Raw genomic sequence first — 12,763 nt, 5'->3', positions numbered from 1 at the left:
AGAGGGATGTCAGGGGCTTGGGCGTACATAAAAAAAACCCCCCCGGGGGCTTATGATAACGACGGTGGTGTTTTGTATTTTTTTTCTTGGATGCATCGCTTGCAGGAGGCTAGATTGATCATCGGTATCTGCAGAAATGAAAGAAGCCGCCACCGGTTGTACGATCTAGATTCCCCAGCGCAGCCGCTGATACGTTGGCCCTAATTCTACCTACGTATCCCGGCGACAGTGATTTATGGATACTCAAACATCCGGAGGCACCACCGCCATAGCCAAACCATGTGCGCTTTTGTGCACCAGCAGTCGATTCCTTCGATTCCCATGTCCAATACACTGTATCGATAACTGACGCGGAAATGGTGGATCCTAATGGCGAGAATGTCTCCTGTTGTTCGGCTTGCTCAAGCGCGGAGATTACCATGTGCATCTCCGTTTATCATTGATTGATTCATTCACTTTGTCAACACTTTCGCTCCCGTTCCATATGTCTACCTCGGGTCAGATATCCAATTGCCAGCCCTCGGCCATATGCATCCACCTTCAAGAACGGACACCGCGCTAGACTCGGTCTACACCCCACTCACAAATACTCATCGTCCATCATCCTCAGATCCGGGCCCCAGGGCGGTCTCGGGATCCTCTCGTCCCGACTCGCAGGCTGCTTCGCCCCGTCACCCGCCACGAAGCCCGCCAGATAGCCCACCAGACTCGCAACCAGCTTGACCATGATCCTCGCGACGTGATAGAACGGCGCCATCACGGTCCCAACAGCCGTGTGTCTATACACCACTTTCGCCAGTACGAACGGCGGGCGGGGGGCGTTGATGTCGACGCCATAACCCACCATGCTTCTCGCGTAGATCGGATGGCAGAAGCGGGCTCGAGCCCACATCTCGCCCCAGTACAGCGCCCATGCTAGGAGGGTGAAGACGCCGAGCCAGGTGAGACGAGGCCGCCAGTCGTCTCTGCGCCATCGCCAGAGGCGGGGGATGGGGATAGTGAGGGAGGTGATGTGGTCGCGGAGGTCGAGAAGGGGTTGCAGGTCTGGCTCCATGCGGCCTGGGCAGCCGCAGCGCTGGCAGGGCCAGATGAAGTCGTGGAATTCGCCTCCTTCGGTGCACTCGCCTTGGTCGCGCTCTGCTACGGTCTGGGTTTGATGGATGGATGGAGAGGCGGAGATGGTACGTTCGAGGGCGGAGATTTGTTTTTTTGATGCGCGAAGGGAGGGGGCGAGGTTTGTGAGGCGGGAGAGGAGGTGGGTGTATGATTGGAGGTCGGAGAGACGTGAGGATTTGGACGTCGTGGTGACAGCTTGGGAGGAAGGGGATGGTTCGGAGGATGACGGTGCGGTTTCGGGAGATGGTGGCGTGGGGGCGAGGAGGGTGGAGAAGTCTTCATCGTTGGCGATTAATTCCTCGAGGGATTGGATAGTGGATTCGCCGAGGTGGAGGGTGGGATCTTCTTCGGATTCGGAATCTGAAGAGGTTTTCTTGGGTTGTCTTTCTCGGTTTGGAGCTCGAGCGTCGTTGATGATTTCTTGTAGTGCAGATTTAGCCAAAGGAGGTCCTGAGTACTTGAGAGGAGCCTGATTCTGCAATTTTGGGCGCGCAGATATAGTATTGGGACTGAGTTTGTGTATCAGCTCTGCAGCACCGAGTTTGCCGTTACCCAGTTCTTTCTCGTCCTGTGCGTCAGATGGCGTTGGCATTGGAGGGCCTCGACCGCCAGTAGGTAGAGGGGTGTCGATCCAAGCACCAGTTACTAGAGGCGTTTTTAAATTGATATCTACCCTCGAAACCCGAGGCGTGTCGTCCATGGTCTGATCCACCCACGCACCTGTTATGACCGGTGTCTTGAGGTCGCTAGTAGGTCTGTGATTCTGCGGTGTCTGCTGGACTTGATCTTGGCCCTCTTGATTTGGTGATTGGCCTGGCTCGTTGGACTGTTTTGCGGGACTGGGACTTTCACTCGTCGCCTTAGCAAGCCGTTTGAGAAGATCATGGGAGTCCTTCCGCTCATGGCTGGGTTGGCGAGACGACTGCGTTTTTGATTCGGGCTGCTTGGCAGTTTTCTCACTCGAAGAGACAATGCCATTGGAATTTGCTCTGTAAATCACAATAGGGGTATCCGGAATAGCTTCTCCTGTGTCATCTGGGGTAAGGTCTGGAGTGTTGTCTTCGTCTGGATCCAGCTGCTCTGACTCTAGAGTGGACTTGCCAGATGCATGTCTTTGTGGAGAACCTTCACTCAAACCACGACTGTCATCTCCCTGAATCACTTCAAACCCTATCCTTCTTCGCGGGCTTTCTGCGGACGACATCTTGCGCAATTCGCCCAGTCTGCTCGTTGTTACCGCTCTCTTCTCGACGCTCTCTATTTCTCGCTCTCGGATGCGATCAAGAGCAACACTTCGAATCCGAATTGGTGGACTATCAGACACCTGAAAGGATCGTCCAGTAAATTCATCATCATTGACCTCCCACTGCCTTCTTCGGTCCAAAGAGGTACTCCGCTGGACTGCTGTCGTAGGTGTCGAGCCTTGAGACGATAAGGCTGTCTGCGAAGAACCCTCCACAGAGGGTAAAGGGACCTCAGCTGCGGTTGAGATCCACTCGTCAATTGGTTCCGCCCATTCACGTTTTTGATTCTCTGCGATAATTTGATCTCCAGAGGAATGACGCTTGGGCACATCACCAGTAAGCTTGCCACTTCTGCTGTTGATTCGGCTGAGCCAATCCTTCCCCGGCTTTGCTTTCCTTCCCCAGGCCTTGGGCACGTTGACGGATGGGTCAGAGCCTCTGTTGCTCAGACTCCCGGCACTGAACGCGCTTCCCAGAGAATCGTTGCTTCCTTTGCGCTGCAGATTGTCTATAGTAAGTCCGACTCTATCTCCAACCCTCGCTTTGCTGAACGCCTTCTTTCCACTGTTCAATGCACCTTGGACCCTCTGTAGATCTTTGGCGTACTGAGACGACCCGCTATCCATAGATGTGTCCGTGACGTTCTCCATGTAGGATGCGCTTGATTCACCATCTGAGTCATGCCCGATGTTCTCCTTGTCGTCAACCTCAGCTTGTGCGCCCCCTCTGAGAGCGCCTCCTGGTGAAGCTCTTCGAGAAGCCCTCAAAGATACAGGAGATGCAGAGTGTTGTATCCTCTGCAGTCGCATACGATCAAGATCTTGCGATCTATCTTGCTCATTGAAATCATATCCGGTGATGTCCTCCATGTCCTCTACTGATTCTTCCTGTGCCAGGTTCTCCTCTTCAACAATGCGCTGGTAGGCCTCAGCGTACCCACGAGGTGGAGACGACTCAGAGGCAGCAGGCGATGTGACTGAAAGGGCCCGTCCTCTCAACGGACTGGGTGTTCGCGCGCGTACAGGACTTTGCGCTGGCTTGCTGGATGACTTTTGATTTGGGCCAGATACGTTCTGCGTTGGGCGTGGATTCAGTGCCTGAAAAGAGCGCTTGTGATCAGAGGAAGAGGAAGAGGGTGGTCTGTTCTCGTCATTGACCCTTGGTGTAGCTTTGAAAGCAGCTGCTAGTGACCTCGAATTAATTAACGTCTGTCTAGGCCTTGCGCGCACATCTTGACGTGTTGGGCTTTTCGGTGGGCTAGGACTAGGGATGTATGAAGTGTTGAGACTGTCCGTGAGAAAGTCGGGCGGCTGTTGCAATGAACGATTGGGTCTGCGTTGAGCGAACAAAGGCTGATCGCGTTTCACTCCATTAACAGGCTGCTTTCTCTTCTTGCTTGGACTCTCGGGTTCATTGGGTGCCATTGCGCAGAAATAGATAGCTATTTATACAGGGTATGCGCGCAGAGGAAGTAATGCATTGGCGAATGAATTGGAAGAATAGTCGGTCATGATATCAACAACGATTGATCTTGCGAGGATAGCCGCTCACTATTTTGAGATCTGCTTACTAAGCGCCAGCTTGGCGTGCGACGCTGCAAGGGCGCATCGGCGCTCGTGCCTAAGGGTGCGAGGCGAAGGGTAAATTCGTGCGGTTGCATAAAGTAGGTACTTAGATACTGGTTTCTCCATCTCTAACAAGTGGACGGGTTACCTCTCACTAAACAGTAGCATTCATGGCTTCCGCAGGACCTCTAAAATTGGGCTGGGATTTTACCAAAGAAATGTGCAACGACATCAGACGCTGTTCTCCTGGTGGGATTGATACTAAGCACCAGGACGCAGGGAGAGACTTATTCCAGCAAGATTTCGATGTCTTAAACCATGCCTTGACTAAAGCTAAAGGGGGACATCGTCGGCAAAAGACCAAAGGGTTTCGCGAAAGCTGAGAAACTTGCTGTGTATATCGCTGGCTTTCTGCAATTGTGACAGCACAGTTGATCGGTATTCTAATGATACTAAACACAATTTCTAGCGTACCCAAGGCACTCCAAAAGAGCTTGACTGTCAAATTGCTGACGAAAGTGTACGAAAAGAGCTCAAGCTGAAGGCTCCGAGGGTCGCACTCTTTCTTGCCTGCTCACGTCTTATGGAGAAGGGCACTTGCAGTCAGTTATTTCTTGCTGATTATATGCTTGCAACTGGAGCATGAATACCTCCGTTCAACGTGCAGGGCGGTGATCGCTAACGCTGCCACCGCGTGCCATGCTTTGGCGGTTCCCTTTGTTGAGCAAGCCATCTCCAGATTCCTCCTTCTTCAACCTGTCATTATGAGCAACAGTATTCTCGTCAAACTTCCCCAGTCATCTCTCAACGTCATTCACCGCAGCATCGAAGAGTTCAATATGTTTTGGAAGCAACCTTTTCCTGTCATTCTCACTCATCTCCACCAATGCCCCCGGAGCACTCCTCATTATCCCTTTGCTCAAGACCTCAACAAGAGTTGCTGCCGCCTTGATGTCCTTCAATAGCCTTGTGTCGCCCCGTCGTCTGCAGCTTCTCGCACGAGTTTCAGGTCGATTGTAGTCCAACTCAAAGCTGACATGTTGCAGCGACGCCGGTAACTGCAAGCACGTCGTCTTCCAGCCATTCCTCCAGTCTATGAGCAGACGACGAGAACGACAGCCGCAAAGAACCCAAATGCTGACGACGATGCGCCGTACCTTTGTTAGGTGAAAGTTTGACGACTGTTAAAAGGAAATCTTGGAGTCCCTCGGAGCTTTCGAATTTGAGAATAGTGTTGAATAGGAAGAAGTGGTCGAACTCAAGTCCCAACGTTGGTAACGATAGCCGCACCAGCCGGAGAGGGGTTGGTATCGGCAGCGGTTAGGTCAGGTAAGGACAACGACGTGAACCACCCGAGTACCACCTTGAAAATCTGCTAGCGTATCTCCCCCAGAAGGTACCCCAGAGTCCCAAACTCAGTGCCCCTTCCGGCGTCCAGCTCTCGAGATTTCGTAAACCAAGCCCATCGCCTCCGAGCCTGATCGATAGCGTGTTCGAAAAGATTCCGAGAGACGTCTTGTTGCTTGAACGGCAGAGTGACGGCAAAGCACGAGCTGACGTTTCCGAAGTCGACCTGTCTCTCTACCAACCCGGCCTGAGGAAACATCTGGTCGAGCCGTGGCTCGGGGAGACGACGACGGTGGGGAATTCTGGGTCGTCGTAGCCCGTAGGGAGTCAAGGGTTGGGTGATTGCTCCACCTGCCGGATAGATCAGGAGACGAATGCAGTACGTTTGAGTCATACGGTCCGGCCAACTTTAGCGTTCGTCAACAAGTCGTCCCAAAGAGATCACAACTCCGTAAGTAGATGATCAGCACAAAGTAATGAGTCATGGAATTAGCTAGTCGACAAGTGACTCGGCTTTGCGTGAATGATATCTTTGAAACGTACGTTTCGACCTCGAGTCCTGTGAGATGTCATCGGACCTGACGGAAGATGTACTCGATTGAGCGCACTGGCCTAAAAATTGAGACCATTGACGGGCCTTTGAGTCGGGATTTAGCACTCGGTTTTGAATCGCTCTTGCGTCTTATATGTGGCTGCACTTTCGTTCCAAACGCTGTGCCAGAGGAAGGAACACAGGCTCGCCATACTAATCACTCGTCCGTCCCGAAAAAACCGAATACCAGATCTCAAGGCCCATCAGTATACTCAGGACACACGCGCTGGCTTGAGAATTACTCAGCTCTCGGTCCGTCATGCCCGCATGCACGCCGTCAAGCCGTCAGGCAAGATCGATGGTGTGGTGGACCTGCAGGCGGAAGTCTCAATGATCGGCCCCTCAAGGCCATCATAGCCTACTACTCCTCACCCTCTCACCCTTCCTCTTCCCCTTCGCCCATTCCTCATCCAGAATCATCTCCCTATCGCCCATCCGACTCCCATCCTCACACCCCCTGAACGGCAGCACTTTCTCCCTCGGCCACCTCCACAGCCCCGCCAACTCGTCCTCCAAAGCTCCCTGAACCGCAGCGACGATCTTATCCCCCAGCACAGGTAAAAACTTGAACCCATGTCCACTACCACCCGTAGCAAGGAAAAGCCCCTCGTATTCCGGATGGTAATCGATCAGAAAATCACCAGTCGGAGTATCCGTGTACCAGCATATCCTCGTGCTGCTGAAGGGGCGGTCGCCGAGCCAGGGGATCGTCTTCTGCAAAAAGGAACGGCATGCTTCCTCTCCTTCTGCTGGTATGGGAGAAAACGTCGTTGCGGGCAAGCTGATGACGATATCGTCCCCCTCAGGCGCCACCACCGTCGGATTCGCATATCCAAAAGCATGTCTCGCAACCTTGAGCACCCAATCTCTCGGCCTCGTCTCCTGACCGGGCGGTGGGGCAGACACGTTGTCTATAGGCGGGATTGCAAACATGCCTGTGCTGAGGTTCAGAACGACAGGCATGTCCTCCAGTCTTTCCCTCTCTTCATCGGTTAGGGAGATGTAAGCCAGGACTTGCCCTCGGGCTTCCGCCCTTCCGCGAAGATCGACCAGGGCACCGCTCCAGGCGCCGGCGGCGACGATGGTCAGGTCCGCGAGGACTTCGAAGCCGTCGTCCAATGTAGCGCCAACGACCCTCCTCTTCCCCTCTCCCTCGCCATCTCGAAAGATCAACCTCCTCGCCCTCCCCCTCTTGAACACCACCCGTCCCGTTCCCCTCCCCTCCGTCCCCATCCTCTCCCTCGCCCCCTCCATCACCATTCTCATACACCGATCCATAGCTCTCCCAGCGTCAGCCCATCCGCTCCCCCAATTCACATACCCGCTCTCCCCACCTTCCCCGCCCGTCCCCAACACCCTCCGCACACTCTCCTTGCTCCCCAACCCCTCAACCCTGTAGCCCAGAACCTCCGCATTGCCCATCGCGCTGCCCACATACTCGCTCCCCCCCTTCTCCGCCGACAGTATAACACCACTCTCCCTATACACCCCCTCTCCGCCGTATCCTCTCCTCCATTCGCTCTGGGCCCGCGAGGCGAGCTTTGCGTACGGTGGCAGAGCGTAATCGGGGCGGATGATGCGGGAGGAATCGATGGAGGCGGCGTGTGGGTTTTGTGGTGGGGCGGATGGGGACGGGGATGGGGACGGGGATGGGGACGGGGATGGGGATGGGGATGGGGATGGGGATGGGGATGGGGGTAGGGTGTCGGACGTGGGGAGATAGGGATCTAGGAGGGTGATTGTGGTGTGGGCGTAGCCGGAGGCGAGCAGGGAGAGGGTCGTTGATACTATGAGAAGTCAGCTGGAAATGCGACAGGGAAGGGGAATTCCAAATATGTTCTGATACTTACGTCCAAAGACGCCTGCCCCGATGATAAGAATGGAGTCTAATGGAGCAGAATCATGGGTTGTGGAGGGAGAAGTGGCCATGCTATGGAATAAAGAAGGAATGGATGGAGGGAGAGGAGATGAAAGGGAAGAGAAACGGGGTTTGAGTTCATAGAGTCACACATGTCTGGGGATTGGAAAGGGAGGAAGGACAAAGATGCGCACATGATCATCATGAGATGTGCTGATGGATCATATGCACCGACAATTGGTGGAATAGATTTTGTATTCCATTCTATCAAATTTGTATCTGATCATCGGCGCACCTAGATCATAGACTGCCTGCCGAAGCTAGACTAAGAACTTGGCAAGCACTTGTGCAAGCTGACTCGTAATGATAAGACTCTCCAGCACGACGATCAAAAGATCATCCGCTCCTCCACTCAGGCCTCTCAATCTGGTATCTCGGTCTCTCTGAGCAACTGGAAAACGAACTTCTGTTCTTTCTCGCAGATCGCACCCCGGCGGTATCCACCGACCAGCGCACAGAACCGCCGTGCGACTTTCTAATAATGTATGTTCGGATAAAAAATATGCAACGCTCGCTGATTGAAGACTCTCCGAAACCTCGTGACCGAACTCCATTTTTGTATGCATTTGTGGTTGTGAAAGGGGTTGTAGAGAGCAGTGCAGCGAGCAGCCGGTGTGCAGGTGAGCTCGTGCATGCAATCAACGGTGTTGAAGCAGATAGTTGTGAAGCCGAAGCAGGAGGGAAAATGGAAGAAGGTGTAATGTACAGGCGGACTTGGGTTGTAGGGCGTGGTAGTACAGGATGATCGACCACAGAGGCGGATGTTTCCGAGGCAGTTGGATTAGACCTTGCGAAAATCTAGGGTTGTCAGCTTGGATTATCCATGGAATAGAATTCAATGCATACCATTCAGTACAGGGTAGATCATTTCGAACGCCTGGTAAATCTCCTCTCGCACTTTCGCACCAGTCAAGACGATCTTGCCGCTGACAAAGATGAGGAGCACAATCTTCGGCTTGATCATACGATAGATCTGTAGAGATGCAGAGTAAGCATTTGCGCCGTGACAGGGAAGCAATCAAGAACGAAAAACTCTCAAAGAGACTTACGAGACCAGGGAAGAGTTCAGGCTCGTACGAGCTGAAATGGTGGTGACGAGACGCAAGGCCTTCAAGACGAATTGGGAACTTGATATCGCAAGAGCCAACGATGTTCTGGATCTTGAAATCCGTGAACTTAGCGTTAAAACCGAGCTTCTGGATGATTCGTGCGTATTTGCGCGACGCCAAGCGAGAGTCTTGGGGGGAAAGCCGTCAGTAAGCAGGAAGCGTACGACATGGCACTGGAAATACCCACCGTCCTCGGATTTGGCACCAGTAACTACCATCTTGCCGGAAGCAAAGATCAATGCGGTAGTTTTAGGCTCGCGGATACGCATGATGACAGCGGCGAAACGCTTAGGGTTGTACTCGGCATTCCTCGCGTGAAGCGCAATGGTCTTCAGATCGAGACGGCAATCAAGGTTGACCGTGGCAACGATATTTCTTCAAACATGCCATTAAGCCTCGAGATCAACAAGAGGCATAACAAGACTTATACTCACTGCAAGGTAGGTACTGCGATAAGGTCAGTTATTGGTGCTCAGTATAGTCTACGAGACGAGGAGCGTACCTAATCCACTAACACCTTGTCCAGCACCAGGGGTCGCAGCAGGAGTTGTGGGAGTCACCCCGTTGCCGTTGGATGAGGCATCCGCTCCTTTCTGTTGCTGCTGACCACCTTGGTATGAACCGCTCGTGCCGTTCGCCTGGGAATTCCCATCTTTTTCAGAGGGTGGCGTCAGCTCTCCAGCTCCGCCTGGGAAAGACAAGGAGGCAGGTGAGGTGAAGGCCGTAGCCTGCTGTGCGGTGGACGGGTGTGTAGTGAGGGTTTCCATTCCTGCGATCGAGTGACCTGCGATGAGGTGGTGTCGGAAGGCAAGGTCGGTGACGGCAAGTGAGCGTAGTAGAGTCGGCAGTCTGTGTCGCGTGAGGTCAGAGTGAACGGGTTCCTTCGAAAGAAAGATTGAAAGATCCTAGATCGAGGTTCGAGCGAGAGGGGCGAAGGATGGTGCGACGGTGGGAGAGGTCGCCTATGTCGAGGAAGTTGAGTGTGATTGTGAGAATTCGTACCGTATGCGGGAGATGAACAAGCAAATGTTTCCCCTACAGCCGGTGCTCGACTTGACACTCCCTGCCCTTCAACACTGTCGCATGTGTGACTCAGGTCAACCGGATTGGAAAAGTGAGTGTTGATGAGTTGCCGATTGGACGAGGTAGATCTGTGATTGAGGAGGTGGATGTGATTTGAGGTTAGAGGTAAGGTAGAAAGTCGCTAATTCAAATCGGAAGGAGGGGCAAAGTCTCGTCTGAGAGTGGGGGGAAAGAGCACGTGAGAAGTGCCTTTTCAAGTGTATTAAATTAGAAACTGCGAAACGGGTATCTTCTATCTAATGTGATGATATTGATGGTGGAGATGATGAGAGATGGGAGATGAAGGCGGAGGTGGAGGCGGAGGTTATGCGGAGTTGACGTTGGGGAAAGGACGTCAACGACGACAACTCTTAAAGGCCAGTAAGCGAGAACTTTTCTAAAATTTGAGGGTGGGAATCACCGTGTCTTTATACTCATGCCCGCGGGAGCCAGGCTGCCACTTGCTGCTTTGTGAATTATCCATTTAACGCCCCTTCATCCCTGCAGACCCACCGACATGGGCGGACCCTGAAAAGAAAAAAGGGGCGAAGCAAGCCAATGAATGAGCTCCGTTTGCGGCCTATCGCGCGAGAATCGTTTCATGCTAATACTAAAACCTTGCTGCTTTAAGCGCCATTTTTCGGCTTGGCATCCACCGGCAACTCGCGCAAAGCATTCTTCCTCTTTCATCCTTCGCACGAGGCCGAGGATGCTTTGTGGTGATACCGCATGCATGTGAAAGAGATAGTGCTACAGTCTTTACGAAAGTAATGCGTATGGGAGATAATCGTCGACTAGGTCAAACTGCCTTTTTAACGCCGAGGACGACAGAAGCGAGGCAAAGGCTGGGGTGTCGCATACGAGTAGCGGATAGACGAGAGAGGACGTACCTAATGTTGGAGGTCCTGGAGAAGGCTGTTGCAACCAACGCACAGCCTTGAGATCATGCAAGCAGCGTCAACCACGCGAGAGCCAATGGTTTTGAGCCTCGAGCAGACTAGCCTCGAGCATAGACATATGTAATGGAGCTGTGGATGACAACTACAAGCGTTCACGATAAATAGCCATGCACCCACGAGAAGAACCGCCTTGTGCAGCTTGATATCCTCCCTGCCTTCCCAAGTTTAGAGCGTCATCCAAATCTTGCCTTCGCCAATGCAACCAGCCCGCTCATCGTCTTCTCCTCTTTAGCCCGATATTCCCTCCTTCTCTCTTCCAACTCCACCATCCTAGCCCTCAAAATCTCCTCTCTCCGCACCTCCCTCTCGTTCTTCTTCCTATCCATCTCTTTTTTCTGCTTCTTGAACCCCTCGGGTCCCCCATCTTCATCCCCAAGCAAATCTGACTCAGGCACTTCTTCCACGCCTCCAGCTTCCATCTTAGCGGAAGCAAAAGCACTGTTCGAGTCCGCTTTCTCGCGCTTCTTCTCCAGAATGCGGTCTTTGCTACCGGCTTCGGCGCGGGGAACGAGTTCATCAAGGCGTTCTCTTTGCTGTCTGCGGTCGAGATGTCGATGCTCACGGAGATCTTGGCGGTGGGCGAGGGAGTCTTCTTGCTCGAGCTCTGTAGGGGAGGCGAAACTGTCAGTGTTTTGAATTGAAGTAGGGCATGCTCCCAGGAGCCGTACCTCTTCGTAGTTCTAGATCTTGTGGGTTGGGTATTACGGGCCCAGGTCTCCTGCCACTCTTGTAGACTTGTGTTTCACCACCAGGCATCGTGGGGCCAACAACGTCCTCATCACTGCTTTCTTCTGCCCTCCTCGGAGAACCATAGCTCGGCGAGTCTCGCGGCTGGTTTTGTCTTTCGGTATTGACAGCGTTCGACGCAGCAGATGCTTGTGCTTTCTGAAGAGTCGCTGGATCATACCAACCTTCGGCTAATTCAGCACGATTCCTCACAAAAGTCAGCTCCTTGTATCTCGCAATCTCGTAGAATCGGGTCATATGCAACGGGTAGAGATATACCATTTGCCTACAAAGCTCTTCCACCGGCCCTTTACCTCGTCATCTGGTAAGGCCTCCAGCACCTTCTGCTTCTGGATGTCCAGGTACAACTCAAACATCGGCTTGACGGTTTCAAAGTCATGTTTGTGCAGCTTTGAAGCTTGTAATGGGAGGTGCACCGGCGCAGAAGGCTTCGACTGTTTGTGCTTGTGGGAGACGTGGTGGTAAAGATGAGAGTTGGGAGATCGAGAGCGCTTATGATGACGGCGGTTATGGGGGCTTCTGGAGCGCCGAGCGATATTCTGTTGTTCACGAGAAGACATGGCTAGGGTTGTAGTAGGTGTTCGTTGATCAGATTTTAAGATTGGGAATTTTAGCATCGAGATTTTGAATGCAGATGTGATTTCACAACATTATTCATCACAACTAAGACTTCATAAACACTGTCTATAGGACTGATATAAGCATGCACACTAGTGCATCAGTGTTTCTACGGAGGGCGATGCGATGAGACCATCAACTTGGATTGTGCGAGCTTGACGTCTTTGCAACAGCCTCTTAGTCTCGGCTTCCCAGTGTCTGCGCTGTTCGTCTCAGTGTGCATATCTTGCGTAACGGTTTAGAGGACAGCCTCGACTGTCTGGTGGGTACGACAGGACTTCGGCATTTCTTGAGGCTGCTCAGCGCTGGCATCTGGAACTTATAGACACACCTATCCAGATCCCAGAGATGTTGAGCAATAGGTTTTGCAAAGTCTGGAGAAAACCCTCGGAGTGGATGCAGAACGTTCGTATCGAATATCATTGCGTTACACACTTTTTCCAACCTTGATCTTGTCCCCTTTCTCCCTCTACAGAACCACGGTCT

At 52.8% G+C, this 12,763-nt stretch overlaps 4 protein-coding genes across 4 annotated transcripts; all 4 read right to left on the bottom strand.

Moving 5' to 3' along the window:
* Window positions 1–580: 580 nt before the first annotated feature.
* On the bottom strand, window positions 581–3,784 carry HO133_009827 (uncharacterized protein; the record flags this gene model as incomplete). Its single annotated transcript, XM_037300686.1, has 1 exon — window positions 581–3,784. One exon carries the CDS (start codon window positions 3,782–3,784, stop codon window positions 581–583), a length of 3,204 nt encoding a protein of 1,067 aa, XP_037154534.1.
* Window positions 3,785–6,215: 2,431 nt separating this feature from the next.
* On the bottom strand, window positions 6,216–7,793 carry HO133_009826 (uncharacterized protein; the record flags this gene model as incomplete). The annotated part of the gene is made up of 2 exons (XM_037300685.1): window positions 6,216–7,651; window positions 7,715–7,793. 2 exons carry the CDS (start codon window positions 7,791–7,793, stop codon window positions 6,216–6,218), a joined length of 1,515 nt encoding a protein of 504 aa, XP_037154533.1.
* A 770-nt stretch (window positions 7,794–8,563) lies between these two features.
* Window positions 8,564–9,658, bottom strand: HO133_009825 (uncharacterized protein; the record flags this gene model as incomplete). The annotated part of the gene is made up of 6 exons (XM_037300684.1): window positions 8,564–8,580; window positions 8,629–8,755; window positions 8,832–9,019; window positions 9,079–9,266; window positions 9,326–9,338; window positions 9,394–9,658. The coding sequence occupies 6 exons, from the start codon at window positions 9,656–9,658 to the stop codon at window positions 8,564–8,566; spliced, it is 798 nt and encodes a 265-aa protein (XP_037154532.1).
* A 1,427-nt stretch (window positions 9,659–11,085) lies between these two features.
* HO133_009824 (uncharacterized protein) lies at window positions 11,086–12,219 on the bottom strand (the record flags this gene model as incomplete). Its single annotated transcript, XM_037300683.1, has 3 exons — window positions 11,086–11,516; window positions 11,581–11,846; window positions 11,918–12,219. 3 exons carry the CDS (start codon window positions 12,217–12,219, stop codon window positions 11,086–11,088), a joined length of 999 nt encoding a protein of 332 aa, XP_037154531.1.
* Window positions 12,220–12,763: the final 544 nt, after the last annotated feature.

The sequence above is a fragment of the Letharia lupina genome (genome assembly GCF_014066315.1).
Source record: "Letharia lupina isolate WasteWater1 chromosome Unknown contig_7, whole genome shotgun sequence".
In the NCBI taxonomy this organism is placed as follows: domain Eukaryota; kingdom Fungi; phylum Ascomycota; class Lecanoromycetes; order Lecanorales; family Parmeliaceae; genus Letharia; species Letharia lupina.
Note: the sequence above shows the minus strand (reverse complement) of the source record. Positions and strands in the feature narration are given on the sequence as shown.